The sequence below is a fragment of the Cuculus canorus genome, chromosome 2 (genome assembly GCF_017976375.1).
Source record: "Cuculus canorus isolate bCucCan1 chromosome 2, bCucCan1.pri, whole genome shotgun sequence".
Classification (NCBI taxonomy): Eukaryota; Metazoa; Chordata; class Aves; order Cuculiformes; family Cuculidae; genus Cuculus; species Cuculus canorus.
Window position 1 is genome coordinate 93,597,125 of NC_071402.1, and position 19,458 is coordinate 93,616,582.

Here is a 19,458-nt window from a genome sequence, read left to right on the forward strand (position 1 = left end):
GCATGGGTGTGGGGCAAAGAGGGTGTGTATTACTGAAGGATCTTTAAGGGATTTCAGTTCTCCAGGGAATGGCCACAGCAGTACCAGTTAGCAGCAGCTCTCAAAGTGGTGTTGTTGCAGCTCTGAGGTTTAGTAACTAAGGCATCTGGGTAGCAGAAAATAGTGGCTCAGCAACAGGGAAGAGGACGTGTCATTCCCAGTTTGCGCGATGGGCCATTTCTACACCCTGTATGCCCCAGGTAAGGCAGCAAAAACAATACCAACCCATTACTTTTAGCATTATCTCTAAAATATCACAGCAGTGGAACACAGTGTGATCTTGCATGCCTTAACTAGAGGCATCTTAAAAATGGAGAGGGAAAAGGCGTGGTCCCTTTGGATCTGCATGTAGAGTGAGGTGGTCTGTACCTTGTGCTGGTCTTCAAAGCCCAGCAGGTTCCAGTTCCACTTTCCTTAACAGAAAGTGTTAAGGAAAATTCTGATTTCCTCCTCTTTTTACCCTCGTGTTTTGTTCAGCATAAGCAGGCAATTTCCAGCCTTGATGCAGCATGTCCAAGCCCATGTACAGGACAGAGCCTTATAATGGATTCTCTCTGTAAGAAGGCATTTCTCTAGGCAGTTGAGCACAAAGAGAACAGCTTTGCCCGGAATGCTTTTTTTCCCTTGTCTTTAAATGGAAAGATAATGTTCTTAGAAATATCTGTCTTTGTCTCCATTACCCTAAAGAATAGCTGCTTTTAACCATTTCCACTGAAGCAGTTGGGCTCTCTGTACCTTGCTGACTATTTTTTCCCCTCCAGAAGGTTAGGGGCACCTGTATGTGGCAGTGACAGTTTATGAGAAAAAAAGAATTGTGTTGCTGTTGTTAAAAACAAAAAGAACAATAATCAAATAACCAAACTTCTTGGGGGGGGAGGGGGGGAAGGAGGGCTTCAAGTAGTATTTCAGTTTGCAGTTGTTATAATGTTATAATGTTATAATGTTATAATGTTATAATTATTGTGTGCGTCTCCAGCTGTTCCCATGAAAGCCCACCTACATTTGGCACACTTTAAAACCTCAGAAAAATTTCCATTGAGAGACATAAGAATTTGGCAGCCAAAATCTCAGGCGATCTCACACAACTCAGTGTGGAGTGGGTGTGCTCATCCCTTCAGAGCAAAACTTTGCTCTGAACACCTTCCGAGGTTCCCAAGCCTGCGTTCAGGGACAAGGTTAATATTTAATATACTACAGGTGGAATAGAAACACTGGACTGCCGTGTTCAGAGTAACAGAGGTGATGATGCGTGCCCTGTCTTTATGAATCCAGACTGTACTCGAATCAGTTTTACTGGCAGTGTCACATTACAGCACACGCCTGGGAAATTATATCCCTTAAAAAATAAAAAAAAAGAAAAAGAAAAAAACCCTAAACACTAAATAACTCTAACCACTTAACATACATGCACACTGCCTCCTGTATGCTCAATGAATTGTGCAGATGGTTTTTCTAGAGAGAGAGAGAGAGAGAGCTTCAGCCCAAGGCTGGGAGAGGTTATTGCATCCCTGGCAGCTGTGTGTGATATGGAGAGACCCTCTATCCTGGATACTGGTACCTTGCCTCTGTCAGTGTTTTCCTTTGTGGCCTTTGGCTTACCTCTTTCTGTGCCTTTAATCACAGGGACATCATTTCTCAAAACTAGCAGCCTATTTTCCTTGAAAATGTGAGGGGGGGACCATGCATGGTAACTGTGCCAAGTCCCCACTCTCAGACTTCTCTTGCTCTCGTCAGAGAGGAAGGTTAATTTCAATTCTTCAGATTTTTTTTTAAGTATTGAGACTATCATGATCTATTGCAATGTAAGAGTTGCAGAAAGGTGAATTTTTTAGCAACAGAAGCTCAGTGAAAACTTGTAACCCCACCTAGCCCTAAATGTGGACTCTATCCCTGTGTTAAAAGGTAAGATAAAAATTGGGAAGGAATGTGTGGACAGAATAGTGGGACTAGAAGGAGCCATCTGGATTTTTAGCATGTCCCTAGGCAGTTCCTAATGCAGCCCCTTTTGTAACCCAAGCAGTTCTAATGGACACAGTAATGATACCAAAGCATCATTATTTATCAGTGTCCTTGCTCTTGGTAAATATTAGTTCATGGAAATGTCTCTTTCCAGTACAAAAAAAAAGACATGCAGTATTTCTTTTCAGCAGTATTGTGTGATTTTTTTTGAGCTTTCTCTTCCTCAGTCTCTGTCATGTTTCCCCAGGAATGGCTGGCGGATGGACTGCCAGCTGTCTAGAGTGATACAGAACAGTTTGTTAAAGATTATAATGCAGCTATTGCAATAATCCATATTCCTGTTGAATCTGATTGTTAATACTGATCTTTACAGTAGATTATGGATTCCATTGAAAGGAAATAGCATTAGAATAATAAGACTACATTTTTTTTGCCCTTTTTTACTGTTCTCTGTAACCATGGAAAATTTTGACCATCTACATGTTTCTTTTTGAATTTATCAAAATATTTATTTCATTTCCCCCCTTTTTTTTTTCTCATTTTCTTGCTGAAATTACAGCTGAGGAAGTGGAGAGACTGGCTGCGATGCGTTCAGATTCTCTTGTACCTGGGACTCACACACCTCCGATCAGAAGACGAAGCAAATTTGCCACACTAGGAAGGCTTTTTAAGCCATGGAAATGGAGGAAGAAGAAGAGTGAAAAATTTAAGCACACTTCTGCAGGTAACAGTTGCGATCGAGTTGGTTTATTAATCTGGAACTGTTTGCTCAGCGAGCCTAAAAATATATATAAGTTTCAAAGGATGTTGAAATGTGGCTGGGAGAGATTTCTCAGATTATAAGATATCTTTAACTTTGTCACTGACTTTTTCTTTAAAAATCCCCGAACAAATTGTTGGGTGCTCTACAATTAAAGCAGCAGCTCAACAAAACTGTGTATTCAGGTTTTGCTACAAGAGCTGGTAGGGTAACCCGGAAGAAAGGTTGTTAAATTGAGTTAGCACATTCTTGGTAAAGGAAATGGCAGTATGAAAAGACAGTACTAGTAGAGAATTTAGCCAAACTCCCAGAAGTGCTAAAAGAGGAGCAAGGAATATACATGACAAAGGAGTTGACATTGTGTTGAGTAATTTGTGTAACCATAAATTATTTTTTCCATTGGGCAGAAAAGATGTGTCATTTGTTTTCTGAGAAAAACAAATCTCTTTTCTTGCCACACCCCTCCTTCTGCCATCACTTTCTAACACTCCTGGCTTAAGACACTAAGTAATAAATATGTATGGAAAACTTAAAAAATGTGTTTCTATATTGTAAATTGGTTTGAGCAAGAATCCCAGATCCAGACATTGACGCATGCCGTGAAAGGCTGTACCTGATGTGTTTGTTTTCAAGCTTTGTGATCTATTTAGAAGGTTTCTTTTCATTGTTCTTCCATGATGACTAAGAATTACTACATGTGATTTTACAAATCTTAAGCCTGGATTATCTGTGAGAAAACATGATTTGTCTTTTGATTCCTTACTGTTCTTACTAAGACACTAAGTGAGAAAGAATATAGAATGAAAGCAGTGAGGATCTTGCTCCTTTGAGTTCCAGAAAAGTCTGGAGTTACAGCCCACTTGCTTTCTAACCTGTTTATTGCACAGTGGAAGCTTGCTTTCTTTCTGGCATGTCTTGGCTGTACCTTCTGGCATACCAAATCCTGTGCTCTTAGAAATGGCCCATAATTGCATTTAGCTAAGTGCAAATACTTGCACGAGTTTAAATGCAGAATAAGAGGTCTCTGGGTTCCTATCTAAAGGTGCTCTTTACTGTGTGCTGTTTGGATCCATGAGACGAAGACTAATGAACTGGAATAAATGGCTATATTACTCTAAGTGGTGATTGTATTTTTTGAATTGACAGCTGAGAAACTATTGTCACCAAAAATGATGTGTTTATTCAAAACAAAAGGCTAATCTTTCATGTTCTGTATCAGTCATAACCATAGTGCAATGTAGCAGGAATTGCATGAAGACCGTACAGCTCTTAGGGATATATGGACACTGTGGTGACAACTATTCTTGAAGCTAGTTCCACCATACTGGTTTAGTTGGTTACAACTAGGAGGATAACCACACAGTGTTATACCTGCATACTGCTGTGGTTAGACTGATTAGTTTGAAGCTGGCTTGAATATGTCAGCGTAGTCTGCTCTGGACATTTGCAAGAAGAAGCATTATGTAGGTTTGCCCCATTTACCAAACATTTGGCTGGTATACAGGAATTAAAAAGAAAGTGAAAACATGTATTTCCTTTTCTCAGAGGAGAAGGAAGCTTTACCAGACATGCCAGGAGATCTCTTCCCCAAGTAAGAAGGACTCCAGTCTGAAGAACTATTTTAAAAGCTATGTTTCCAGGTTGCAAGGAATGTTTGTCAGTTGCAGTACTGAGTTTGATCTCGGCTGAATCCAAAGCCTCTTTTTTTATATTAAATTTTTGTTTCTATTAAGCTAAGTGTCCTGGATCTGCTCTGCAAAATAGATACTCTTTTCAGCTCCCCTGCTACTAATTGCAGTAAAATTGACAAAGGTGTCATATTTGCTGAGCACCCTGCAGGAGGCACTGGAAGAGATTTACTCCTAGACTGCATCAGAGCTGGGGACCCCACAATTTCCACCATCTTTGGCCCTGGGGAATGGAGTCCACCAGGATTTTACCAGAGTACCCCTGGCACTTCAGCAGTGTAGGTTGAACCTAGTAGATGTAGTAGGAAGGATTTTGCATCAGAAAACTAGCATTTTTCTGCCAGCATTTCCGTGACTTCTCGTCTGTTGCCTCACTGAAAAAATATATTCCATTTTTATAGTGTATCAAAGGATAAGCTTATGAGATGACATAATGAAAGCCAGCATGAAGCTTCCGAATCCAGGCTTATTTTCTTCTAGTGCACTGATAAATGTGATGCTTGGGAAAAAAATATTTCCCATTAGTGTCCTACAGGCATGCAACCAAGCTTTCCCACCTGCATAGAACATCAGTAATTATAAAAAAAGTAAATACCAATATAAGTATTTTATTAGGATTTCATTTGCTACAACAGTAGATTCAATTATTTTAAATGTTGAAAGCCGTAAGGGTCAAAACACATGACCTTGTCTATTGAAACTTCCACTGAAATTAATGAGAGGGGTTTTTTTGAGAGAGGACTGGAAGAAAGAGAGAGTCAGGCTGATATTTAAGGTTAAAAGGTTGCCATTTTCTTAAGATTTCCAAATGCTGACATTTTGTATCTGTATCTCTATCAGCATAAAAGCTCTGATTATTTATACAGAGATTAATGCTTTTCTTCAGTGGTCAGGAGGAAAAAAGCGCTTTTAGGTAGTAGGAAGAGTCATTTTCTGACACCTGGTAATTGCATCAGAGGAGATAGAAATTCCATAATTTGATTGATGGAGAACCTTAGCATTATGCTTATTATATATGATTCTTTTCAGCACATCGATATTCATATTGTGATGTTTGAGCATAATGGATCCCCCATCCTCCATCTTCATTATTATATTGTCACTGACAAGCAGAAGGTTAGACGAGTGCATATGTTTCGTGTACTTCATATGTTTATAGGTTACCACTGTACTTTGGTTTGGATATCCCTGTAGTGACTGTGCAAGAGGGTTTAAAGTCTGACGTCACCTTGGTGCTGACTCAGTCATGAAGGTGAAAGTCATAGGATTTGATGCAGACATCTGATGCCTTTGCCTTGCAGTTATTCTGTCCATGATCATCATCATTAGGTATTTTGTAGTGAGACCAGAACAGGTAGAAATTATCACACTATGGGGTGGTATGTTGTTGGAAATGTAAGTGCCGGATGAGCCTGCATGTGGGGTTTGATTTGAGCAACCTCTTCTGCTGGAAGGTAGAGTATCGAGGATGTTGGTCAGGACATGCACCGTGAGTGACAGATGGGCTCCGTCTGTGGACAGACCCAATCTCAGAGCAAACGGGACTGGAGATTATACTCTGTAAGGGATGCAAGTGTACCGGAGCAGAGCCAGAAACAAGTTAATTCTCACTGTAATCCTGCTCCTGGACAGAAGTGAAGCTCTCTCCAGCACAAAGCAATTTTCAGTGTCAGGACTGCAAATGAATTTACAACAGAAGGTCCTAAGGAAAGTTCTTTGATGGATGCTGAAGCTTTCACAGTACAATATAAATGCTCCTGACAGTCAAACTGCTTATACAGAGAGTTAGACAAAGCAAATAAACTCAGTCATAGTGTTATTTATGCAATAGTCGGAAGTGTGGGGTATTTTTTTTTTAACTTGCCTAGAATTTCATCTTGCATAGAAAGCATGGAAACCTTTATTGCCATGGAGGGTATGGTAAAGCTGACAACTCTACCTTTGGGGAGCACAGGCAAACTTTTAAATGGCAAGATTATATCAGTTGGTGGGACAATTTCTTTTAACCAATAAGGAGCATTCTCTCTTATGGCAGAAAATGCCAGGAAGATACAGTGAGTTTTCTTTGCCTGAGCATGTTTCCTTAGCTGGATATAGCTGGGATGGCTCCAGCAGGCCACACAAGGACTTTAAAGCTGCATTGGCTCTCTGGGAATTAGCAAAGCAGATAGCAAGAGAGAAGGCTGACTATCTCCTCAGCCAGACCTTTGTCATCATTTTTAATACCTTGATCTTGTTCGCTTTGCTGTGAATTTGAAAACAGTTCCTGGGTGTGCTGTTGTTTTATTGCAGTGCCATACACATACGGGTGACATGTCATTTCCTGGCAATATTTTGGAGCTGGAAGTGCTTCTGAAATAAAGAAGCTTGAGGGAAGATTCGTTCTGGGCTTATTTGAAATAATATTTACGTTTTTCACCACCGTACTCATCAAGAGCCAACTGCTTGCAACCTCTCAGAAAATAATTAAAAAAAAGAATAAAATTCAGTTGCAGGCATCTTTATAGGGAAAAATGTTTTGTTTTGCCATGTCACATTTCTGGTGACCTTCATTTTAAAGAACTGGCATGTCCATCTTTCCTTATCCTTGCTCCTGGAGTTGCAGTGCTCAGTCAAAAGGGTGGAGGAAGCACATTAATGTGGGTTTGGAGGAAATTAGTTGCAATCAGTTGGATTGAGAAAAGAAAAGCAAGGAGACTGTGAGAAATTAGGAGCTATAGATAAAACTCAGCTGTCAGCAGGAGAGACAAGGGACTCAGCAGTGTTTGGATTAGGTATATAGACACCCTGTACCATGAGCAGAGAAAGTCCTGTGTCAGAAGAAAGCTCCACAGCAGCTCTATTGCCAAGCAGATAGTTGTCTGAGACAATCAATGATATTGAAGAGTGAAAAGGAAATCTGTTGAATTCAGCCTTTCCTCTTAGGCACTCTGCAACATCCCTTCATTTGTGTCCCAGATCTTCCTCCTAGAAATAATTAGAACTTCTTTCACAGAACAATGAGGATGGATCAGTCCTCCAGTACCACAGCTCCCATCTCCAAAACCTGTGGTTGAGCTAGCAAGCCATGTCCTGTTCAGTGGCCAAAGACAGATGTGACAGTGACTTCCTAGCCTTGTACTTGGGGTGTGCTCCTCTGGAAAGGAAAGTGCTGCTCCTGCCACATTTAGAGCTTCATTTGATTAGTGTAAAATTGTCAGGTTTGGTGTTCAGGAGCCCATCTCACTGTGTAGAACCAGGAAGTGTGAAAGGATAAAGACTGGGGCTTAAAAAAATAGATCACCGATTTTGCCAAGAGGTAAATCAATGTGAGCCAGACATCATTGTCTGGGTTGGCAAAGACTGGGCTGGTGGGGGACAAGGACTTTCAGGGTAGGTTCATGGGTTGGTCTGCTGCCCAAGGGCCTTACAACTCACTTAATAGTTGTCCATACACAGGATGACAGTCTTCACTTGCTCGCAGTTACTCTGTTACACTGGAATAGCTGAGGTTTGCACACTGGATATAAAGACCGAAGACCAGTAGTGTGCCACAAAAGGGAGCGTCTGTTTTTTTTAAAATTTGCTTTACTTTCACTCTTACTCAAGCCTTTTAAAGAAAATCAAGTGTGCCAAAACAAAATCCGCTCATGCAACCTTTAGCTGCCCCGTGCTCAGAATCTGCATTAAAATAGCTATTCATTTTATGTTCAAGTATTATTTTTTTTACTTACTAAGCCTCAGTGCTTCAGTTTTTCCAACCAGAGTTTTTAAAAATGTTCTCTGTATAAATTCATATGTCAATGTGTTTATATAAATTAAATCTCCCAGTCAGTAGAGGGATTGTTTAAATTTGGCAAGACTTACAGGCAAGGACTTTCGATGTTTCTGATGAATAACAAGAAGAAAACAAAATGTGGTAGATATGTGCAATTAGAGGAACTGCTAGTCATAAACAATCCCCAGATCATTTTATTCGTACTGCCGATGATTTCTAACTGCAATAGGTGAATATTTTGAACTTTGCTTTCCAAAATGTTCCAGTTGGTAGAAATTCAATAAGATGTACAGTTCTTAAACCTTCTTACTCCCTTCTACTTTGTCAGTGATCATCTCTCATGCTTTCTGGTGAAAAACTCTCAGGCTGTTAAACTAGTTGTACTAGGTGAGTGAGACCTTTACCTGGGGAAGCAAAGGAGAAGCGCAGCCTGCAGACCTGCCTGCCCTCACCTCTGTATTTTGGGGAGGTGGTCTGGAGAGGGGAGGTGGTCTGGAGAGGAGAGGTGGTGGGTGGTTTTTCCAAGTGCCTGCCAGGTTATTGACATCTGTCCACCAAAGTCCTATGTTTCAGCCTCTGCTTTGAAAGTAGTGCTTTTGTTTGGATTGTTTGCTAACAAGGATAACTGGGTTTTAAATCACTTTGTGGTCCAATTCTGTTCTCCTGCATTTTATTAAATAACTATTGCAATCTAGTGTGAGAGGTGTTATGATTTCAGCTGCAATTCCTCTTATACTTCCAGGCCAGACTATCTCTATGTTTAGATATGGAATACTGAGATAATTATCATTTTTCTTCCTTCATCATCTTACTCTGATGAATTGGAAATGTAATTCCAAATAGGCGCTGAGAAAGAGTGCGGAGTCTCCCCTGCAGTGTAGCTGGGTCTAAAGCTACCCTGAAGCCTGAAATACCCCGAAGTTCTGTTCTCATCCTTGATGAAGTCCATTAATGAGATTGCAAAAAAACTTGAGTAGCCCCTTCAATATGAGACAGTGAACAGGGAATGCACACGCTGGTCCCAGTCAGGTATTTCTGCTGTATTTAGGGCACCTCATAGGGCATTAATGCTGTGATGAAAATCACTGATCCTTCCCAAGGTTGTGGGAGAAGAGAAAGAAATGGAACTGATATAAAACTTGGTACAGTCTTCCAAAAAGGAGCTCTGGTTTTGTAGGAATCCAGCAATGCAATTACTTTTCAGAGTTACTCGGTGCTTCTTTGTTCCCTGTTTTGTGCATTTTTTTGAGGGAGGTACAAATTGTCATTCTCTGAAGAAAAGCAGTATTTTGCAGGACTCAGACTGTTCATAAAGGCACATTGACTTAAGCAAATATTTCTGTCTGAAGGAAATTCCAGAAAGTAAGTACATTATAGTTCACTGTGTTCTAGATTAATTTTAGAAGAGTTTTTTTCATTCAAATTTGCATTTCTATTTCAAATTTGAATTAGATATTAACAAGTATAGCTAAAAATTTGAATTCCAAATATATAATGACCTGACAGGTAGGAGAAACATTCATATTTTAAGTCTGCTGAGATATTACACTGCTTAAGATCAAGGACTGAATAAAAATTAAAATCCATTTTCAGGGGGCTTTTTTGCATTGATTCAAAATTGTACATTTGATGTATTCTTAGGTTTGGAAGTGAAAAAAAAAAAAAAATTACATTCTAGGTCTAAATGCAAATTGCCCATAGCTTCTCTTTTCATGTACTAGCATTTTCTTAATGTCTTTTGAGAAGCCGACCGGAAGTTGCACAAAAATTTGTGCAAAACTGATGGCAACTTTTAAAAAAAAATTAACTTTTTGCTATTGTATAGGGAGGGAGCAAAATGAGCCTATGTATCTGCTTACTGCTGTGGAATCGAAGATCCACAGAGATTTTTAAACCCAGTGGTCATTTGCAACCATGCAATGGGATAAACAACCCAAAGCTTATGAGGGCATAAGGCATTTCTTTGCAAGGGAAAGCCGTGGGTGACATTTGCTTCCTTATTGCTGGAATCCATGTTTTTAGATTTCTCATTTTAAGCAGATTGAAAGAATTCTAATGCATTTGGAAGTTGCAGATCTGATTTGTACCCAGAAGGCAGTTAAAGCAGTTGTCTATTTTTATACCTGAATTGCCAAATGGAGGCTCCTGGTTGAAAAACAGGAGGTATAATCACTTCCCTGGGAGTGTGTATTCCACTACAGAGCAGTATCTTTTTGTCTTCCTGAGATCTGCTGCAGAACATTTCCAGGGTTTAAGATGCGGACTGTACTTAGCTGGACTGAAATATGCATTTTGGGGTTGTTCTAGCCCCATGCCAGCTCTAATGGAACACATGAGATGAGGCCCTTAAATGTGTCCCTTCTCAGAGGAAAGGGATGTTTAATGAGCCTGTTTAGTTTTTATGCTAATTACATTTCCAGCTGCTGTGAAGATTATCCAAGGCCGCCCAAACTGTAATACTGTGACATAATTCTACAACAATGCATTCCTGTTAAAATAATATAATAATACAATTAGTCCATTAGAGTATTTACAGCAAATTTTAAGGATTGAGAAATAGATGCTGTTAATAGCATAAGCTTCTGTATGGTATATGGATTAGAGAACTACTTTTGTTGGACATGTTTTAAGTGTTTTACCAGCAGATGAGCAATAATAGAATATCTGGCTGTGGGGAGAGAGAACGAGCATATTTGGAAGAAGCTCTTTCTTGTGGAAAAATTGTTGTCTATCCTCAGTTGTTATTGCAGTGACTCATGAATGTACAGTCTTCATCAGGCTGGGTCCTTACAGATTATTTTAGAATGCTTTCATTTAACATGAAAATGTGTTGAAGCTGCTTTTTATTTTTAGATTACATTTGAAGCATGGAAATTAATTAGTATTTCTCAGTCAGTTGTTTGTTTTTTTCTCCAGGTTTTTACTGCCCTTTTTAAAGGGGAGGGGGGTGGGGGTCCTCTTGTCTGGGATGAAAACAAGGACAGAGTGATAGTGGTCAGCTATACCACCAGGTTATCCCAGTCAGCCAAAAAAACTGAAGGTCCTTGCTGGCAGGACACTGGCTAGTAGCAGGGTCTTGCTTTTAAGCGACTCATCCACGGGTCATTTTTGTTATTCTGTCAAAGCAACAGCTGTTGACTATTGCCGTGCAGGTTTTTCCTCAGTCAGTAATCTGTGTTGTGCAGGTGCATGTCTTGAGACTCCGTGGAGTCCATTGGTGGCACCACAGAGGCCACCAGGTACTTCAGCTGGGGAAATCTGCTCAGTCACTCCACTGGTTCCCTGAGCTTTGATCAGAGGTGAGCATGATCCTCTCAATTCCACAATGGAGAGGAAAACCTGCCATACCTTTCAGACACTGCTGCTGGATAGACAAAACTTGTTAGATGCCTTCACTGAGAAGCGCCGTTGAGGAAGTTTTATTCCTAGAATACTGTTTTGCTCTCACTCAGTGTTTCCCTCAGGGGGGAAATGAAGTGGGAATCGTTGGGGATAGTGTGGCAATACCTCAATTGAGCCGAACTGTATCAGTGACCCAATTGACATCTGACCCATGCTGTGATTGGGAAATGGACTGAAATGGTATGTGAGCACACAGCCCAGTGACTCTAATCTGATAGGATTTTTTAATCACAGTAGCTGTCCTTTATTTCCATGTCTGCGAATGGCATTAAAAAGATACATGCAGCTAGACGCATAGGGTATTGGCAGCAGGGCCGAGATTCCCAGGGCAACGGGGATCTGAAACACAGATGGCAGTCACCTAGACAAAACCATTAGCTTCACAAGCTCTTTCTGAGGCTACTTTTATACATTAAGGAATAATAAATAGCTGCTATAAAGAGAAACTGAATTGCCCTGTATACACAGGTTTAATAGGAAAAATCAGATTGTGAATTGGGAATCAGATTATGAACTCAATTCTGAATCAAAGCAGATTATGAATTAAAGATTGCTTGATGAAGAACAGTTTCTTAGAAATAATGTAAGTCTTGTTTATACTGGGCTTGTTTATACATTGTACCTTGAATTATTTAAACTGTAAATGTGGAACACATTATTGTATCACCATAAACCCTTTGGTGGATGTTTATTTAGTTCATAAACTCATTCATCTTGTTTTAATTCTTTAAGGCCAATTCAGTTCTGAATTAAAATGCCCACACAAGTGTTTAATGTGGCATAGGTGATCCTCCTTGAATTACTTAATTCAGATTGCTTTTCCTGAGCGCACATTTAAGTAGCCATAGGATCTAGCATGCAGGAAAGAGTCAATCAGATAACTGTCTCAGCTGCCACAAGAGGTAAGATCTTGAGGCACTGGTTGGTGAAAGCTACACCTGGCTACTTGGACTGACCCGAAGGACTAGGCAAAAGAAGCCCGAGGGCATGATTAGAGCATTTAATGAAGAGAGAAAGCTATTGTTACTCTCTTCCAAATTCTGCTGCTAATCCATCCCAGTCTTGTTGTGAACGATGCCTATAGTACTGTGTGTCTTAGTTGCAGTTTCACCAGGTCTCTGTCCACATGTAGGGTATCCTCATAACTGCAGTGCACTAGGTCAAGTCATTCAGAGAGAATCTTGGATTCTAGTAATAAAAAAGATTATTAAAAACCCAATGTGACTGTAGGAGAAAATCTTGCAAACCAAAAGCATGGGAAATAAATCTCAAATTCTTACTAGAAATTAAGCTTACTATTTTGAAGAAATGGATTTTCTGAATATTTATAATTTGCTTTGTTGATACCAATTACATTTTTAGAGGAATGTTTCAGTTCCATAGTATGGTGTCTATATAAAGAGGACTCAAGGAATGAAAAATAGGACTTCTTTTGATTTCCGTTTGTTTGTATAGGCCAAAGATATAATGCTATCTTATGCAGTTGTTAACTTCATCAGGCAATCATAAACAATTCTATTTATCAAAACAGACAGTAAAATAACTACTTTTGCTGTGGTGAGTGATCCTTTTTTCAACTTAACCAGCAGCATTATTTCCCTATTTTAAAATAAGTTATTAGGGAATTTACAGTTGCCACTAGCTACTGCTTGAGTCTGAAAACACCAATCAATCCTTTGCATCCCTGTGTTTTGCAGGAGTCTCATGGTCTTTGTGTACTCTTCATTAATTCCTTAGTTAAAAGTAGCATGGGGCTGACAGCTGAATGTGCATAGATAAGCAGTACTCTGAGGAAGGTCCAAAGGACACCTAGAAATGCTGCTGCCTGAAGGCGATGACATATATTTGTGCTGAAAATGGTTGACGATACATTTGACTTTCTTCTTGCTCAAGCCAGTGAATTCCCCCCACACATCTCGTCTTCATTGGGCACAGGTTGCCTGGCAGGCAGCTGCTGAAAACCAAAAGCCTTTGCTCATACGAACAGCCCACAAAGCCTTCTGCCAGCTGAACAGTATTCTTTCTGAGGTGCATTATTGCCAAAAGAAAACCATGGGACTCGTTGAGTACTCAGCTCTTTGCAGAAGTACGCTTTGTGTCTGCAGGCCAAAATGTTTCCAGTATGTGCACGTGTACTCAAAACACACCCTTGCAGCCTTTTATGTTCAAGTTCTGCCTCAAGACACTTTGAAGCCCATGAGTTTTCTGTCAGAATCATCACAAATCAATACTGTATTTACATTTCCATTCTGGCACTTAAATTTTCAAAACTCTACACGTACCTCAAATAGCCTGTGTGTTTTATGGACCTGATCAAAAGCCCCATAAAAATGATCATTAGATTCTCTCTGGTTTTCATGGGCATAGGATCAAGCTTGTATTAAATAGTCATAGTAGCATTCCTCCCATTTTCGTATCTAATGAGAAGGTATGCTATAGGTATATTAAACTTTAGTTAAAAAAAGATGTAGTTGGCTGTGAGTGAAATAGTCAGATGGCATTTGGACTAAAGTTTAGATATGCCCGAGTGGCGGTGGTATTTCTCACCAGCTAGTGGCTTCTTGTACGTCATCTCCCATGGGGATTTTAGTTTATACTTCTGGAGAAAAAAAAACTCAATAATTCCACGAGAAACAGAACTTATGAAACCAAATTTTGTATGGCTTGGTCCTCCCTGGATCTTTTGCTGTTCAATCATGAGCCTAGGAATGGCAATTGGGGTCAATTTTCCCTAACCAGCCTCCTGGTTTCTCTGAACTTTAGAAACATAACAAATTTATGGTCTTTCATCATCCCACCAAAGCTGGCCAGGTTTGGAAACCGGTAGTGAAGTTGTCAACTAAGGCAGAGAAAGGCGAGAAAGCCACTACTTCTGCTAGAAATGCACAGGAATGGATAGGAGAAAACATACATCAGCTGGCTGGTTCAGAAAAGGATACCTTGGCTGTTTTAGACTGGGTGATGAATTTGTTAGACTAGCAAAGCACCTGGCATCCTTTTACAACTTAAGTCTTGACTCCAAAATATGTGGAACACCTCTCATCAAATGTACTTCTGTAAGGAAGGCAAGGATTGGGACAGGGAACTTCTGAGAGAAGTCAAAACAATGAAGGAAAAGAAAATGCAGGGTTGTGACAGCCACTTCTGGAGATGAAGTGGCAAAACTGAGTGCATCAGCATGGTCCTGTCCAGCATTTCAGCACTCCTGGCAGCGAGATGAAGCCCTGTGCCACCTCTCTGCCCCACTCAGCTTGTAAATGGGTTGGGACACAGATTCCCAAGTCCCTCGGTGTTAGCCAGGCCACGAATGGCACTCTGAAGGCAGTTGCAGAGTTTGGATCAGACTCCTGAGAGAGAGAAGCAGCTTTCTCTGCTTTCTCTGCAGATAAACAAATGCAGAACCACCACAGGATTTTTGTGTGTTCCCTGTGAAGCACAGTGAGAGGGCAGGTGTCAGCCAGAGTGAAACAGACAATTTACTAATTGCTTCTGATTTTTCAGTTGATCTTTAGATTATAGAGAAGCTGGGCAACAACATCTAGAACAGTTTGTATGATACCCCTTGCTTACTGAGAAGTGAAAATGTGTTTCCTCAGCCTTCTCAGTAGCTTTCATAAGGGGACAGGCTTTGGCCATCCTTATCCAAGTCACCTGGGACAATATCTTGGAAAACATATTTTTATGATCCTGTGGTTTCTTTTCCAGAACTTACAACCTGTCCCATTAGCTAGAAAAAAGCACAAAATCAGTCAAGTTCTAAGATTCTGAATTCTATAAATAGATGACTTTTAGCAATATTTGATCCTAGTAGGTCACAAACCTCAGTCTGGATGGTGTCTCATTCAGCCCTTGAATGAATAGTGTTGGAAATACTATGAGTGCCCTATTTAGCTTGTAGTGGACAACGTCAAAGGCAAGAGGCATCTTGGCTGCAGAATAAATAACTGGTCTACCTGGTTTTCACTAGGTAGGTGAATGCCAACCATAACCCCTGCCAGATGAAAATTACCTACCATAGCACAAATGTTGTGTTCTCTGATGATCCAATAATTGAAGGATTCTATAACTGGCTTTTATTTACTTATTAGCTAGAGGATAATTATAATTCTTTCTCTCTTTAATCTTGTTCAGCTTTTGCTACAGCTGCTTTGTTTTTTCCTCAGATTTGGAGTAATAAATATATGAAGAGCTCTTAGACCACCAGCTTTGCCAGGAACAGGCATACTGTAATGGCCTCAGTCCATCCTAGAAAGGGCGCTTAAAGCTATGAGGAAAGGCTTCCTTCCACCATAAGGGAATCATTAACTGCAGCTTGCACTCTCCTCTGCATGAGCCTCTCTGGTCCATGTTGCATCCATCTCTCTGCAGAGACAAGGTAGGATCAGGGCCCTTACCACATGTGCTTACAGTACTTCTTGTATCTATGCGGCAGTATACAGCATGTGTCTTGGTAATTTACAGAGCCCTGTTCAGAGCAAAAGTGAAGATTATTACAAAAAACCTCATGTATATTGGTCCATAAATTAAAAGAATTAAATCAGTGACAGCTACTCTTCTTAATTAGCAGTGGATCTAAACTGGCCCTTCAGTCAGTCAGGCATCCATTGTTGATCTCCTTAAGACAGAACTCTCACATGTTGGCAGCACTGATGCAGGAACCCTAGCACATGTACTCATCCTTTGTAGTAACCAAGTCTGTACGGTGTCTTTTATTTAGATGTGATGTTTATGCCCCAGAAAGCTTGATGGTTTGGAATGGCTACCTCTAAATATTGATGTTGACTTTCTGCATCTGAATCTGCAGAGGCATTGTGCTGAAATGAGAGTCCAGTGATGCTGTGGTATTTCTGGCATTAATGTGCAGACAACATTCCTGCAGGCTAAAATGCACTGCAAGTAGCTGACAAAACCGATCAAAATCCCCTCATTTGTTAGTCTAGCAGTTTATTCCATTTTCTGATTTTTGCTGCAAGGGTTGTGAGACTGACATAACTCAACTGCCCTCATTTGAGTGACTGCACTTGGATCAAGTCAAGTCTCAGCTGTGTCATTCATAGTGTCACAACTTCTGAACTGACGCAGCTGAGGCGTGAATTGGTGCCACTGTATTAACAAATTAAATGCAAATTCGCATTTTGGTCAGGTTGTTTTAGTTAAGATGCTTGCATCTGTTGAGAGGGTGTTAGCTGAGCTTCTCTTGCAGAAGGTCATGAGCCAGCCTCTTGCCAATACCTCCTATCAGTCAGGAACAATTGACAACATCCCAAGGGCTATCCCATGTGCCGACACCTGAACCTCAGTTTCCAGAGGACTGGAACCCCTGCTGCCAGTAAGGAAGTAGCAATTTTACAATTTCTTCCTTGTCTTCTGGCACTGGTTCATTTGCTGACTTGAACTGGCTCTGAGCTATTCAGGGTAGTCAAGACATCTTCCTTCTGGGATCCTGATCATCAAAATGACCACTGAGAGAAAGAAGTTGTACTTGATTAGGATCTTCAGGATTTATCCCTGGAATCATGTGCCCTGAGGGGGAGAGTGACTTTTTGTGTTATCTATTGTCTTGGTAACATGGTTTCGTCTAGGAAATACTGTTTGTGTTTGAGCACCCTTGATCCCTATGCTGCAATGTGAGTTACATTGGTCTGTTTTATCTCCTTGCATCCCTAGAATGGGGGACCATAAGTGAACATTGTGAATACACAGGATAGAAAAGCCACAGGGGATAAGATCTGAGACACTCCCCTTCTGTGCTAATTGAAAATATGCCAAATCATAGTTCACTGCACAGATAAACAGGAGAAACTGAAAACGGGCTTTGAGGATTGTAATATCTACTAAAACCCAGCAGTATCTTCAGAAGAGCAAACATGGTACTCGTGTGCATATTATGAATAAATTGGTGCGCATCCTTGGTCTGAAACTGCCAAGTTAAGATTAACCACACTATAGCCATTCCAAGCACATATGGCAAGGCATGGGCTAAGTGAAGTACTTCTGCTGATGGTCTAATGATGTCTGTTGTGCTGCAGAAAAGCTGGATAAAAAGATAATATTTAGGAGCCCTAGACCCATATTATTGTTGATTTGCAGCAAGTAAGGTAGAGTTTCCCTGTTCATGTAACACCTCCTACTTCTGTACAACCTTTATGTATGTATGTTCATGTCCTACTTTTTTTTCCCCAGACTCTATATACATGTTTGAGCTCTGTCCCTCACTACATTGCCTCTCTGAAGCACATGATGTAGAGCATTTTTTGGTCTGTTAAACTTGTTGGTAAAATCTCGTCATCTTCAATGACAACAGGCCTCACCCTATGTAAAAATACAGTGAATGCAGCAGGCTTTCTGCTGCGCATCTAACTCCAGTTAGCGAGAAGACCATTTTAAGTAATGTTCTCGAGGAAAGAAGAACACAAAAAATGCACAGACATTTATTAGGGGAGATAACTGTGGTGCAAAATTATGTTGTTGAATAACAAAGGGGAAATTGTTTACAAAATGCTGATTTCTGAGTCATCATTTGCTTCATTTTCCCTCTTTCACTTTGCTTGAATATTGAAAGTGCATTGGTGTTAGTAGTCTCCGGAAGATCTTTAGTCATTACCATTTGTTAGTTGCTCATGTGTTTCCCAAAGTCTTTTGAAGTGGGACTACCTCTGTGTAGGAAGAGAGTCTCGAGAGCCGATTCTCATACTGCTTCTGACTCCATGGCATCCCCATGGTAATCGAACCAGATGCTTATGTGGAAAACTAATATGAGGAAACCACTGAGGCGATTTTAGCTGTCTCTTAATGAAATGCAGCAGCTGGAAATCAGGGAGAGCATGAGAATCATGGGACCAATCAGCCCTCTGTGGAGAAGCAGCAAGTGCTGGGTAAACCACAGTCGGTATGTCTCTGATGAGAGCAGCACTGTACCACCGAGTGCGTAGCTAGTACTATGGTGGAATGCTTAAATCCAAACATTAGTTTAATTAAATTTCACTGTGTTTTGGGTTAGGAAAAATAAATTAGGGAGTCGACAAGACTTTTAAAAATTGGAACCAGTCCTGAGCTGATGTGAGGACCACTGACCTATGTCTTCTTGCCACTGGCCTGAGGTGATTTTCATGCCTTATGAGAACTTCTCCAGCCAGTGGTCCACTGTATTTTACTAAACGTCTCTGCTTTGAGATTGCTCAGAGTAAACTCAGAGTAAACTCATCAAGTAAAAGGGCTGAAGAAGTCCTGAATCTGCCCAGAGAGTAACACCCACACTAAAGAAGCTGTAAAAGACAACCAGCAGGGCCTCTTCCAAAGCTGCGTTTCCAAGCACTTGCCTTTGGGTATCTTAGGCAGGCAGCTAGGTCAGGCCCTTGGCCCCCACAGCATTTTATCAGCTTGACTTCTGTCCTGCAGCCCAGTGGGCAGTCTAGGAGAGGGTAAAAAAAAGCACAGGTTGCCTTAAAGGTATGCTAGCCACAGAGCAGTGCTAGGCTAAGATTTCGCTTTATTTTGTTTTGCAGGGTCCTTTATGGAAGCTATGCATGATCTTTCCCATTTTTTAAAATAGTTAGCATCAGTGCCATCTGGATAACACAAACAGCAAATAAGAATTGACTTTTGCTTACATAAGATCAAGTTGTACTTTGCTTAACACTTTTATTCCAAATATCTCCGGTCAAATTTTGCTTCCAGTTATGCCTAGGTATTTCCTGCTAAATCATAAGGTTGTGTAACACTGGCATTGTAAATAAAGCCATAAATTTTGCCCCAAACTGCATTGTTCTTGCAGTCTGTTTTAGTCTGTTCGGTTATATGTCTTTTAATTGCGAAGCTAATTCCTGAATTGAAGTGAGCCTGTGCTCAGGTTC

General features: G+C 40.5%; 1 protein-coding gene across 9 annotated transcripts in view; it reads left to right on the top strand.

Annotated features, from left to right (window-relative positions):
- Positions 1-19,458, top strand: part of PHACTR1 (phosphatase and actin regulator 1) — a 321,265-nt gene that overhangs the window by 187,288 nt on the left and 114,519 nt on the right. For all 9 annotated transcript variants that reach the window (XM_054059099.1, XM_054059098.1, XM_054059103.1 and 6 more), the window contains one exon: positions 2,558-2,722. In XM_054059099.1, the coding sequence (XP_053915074.1) occupies positions 2,558-2,722 (165 nt within the window). The remainder of the gene's footprint in view (positions 1-2,557; positions 2,723-19,458) is intronic.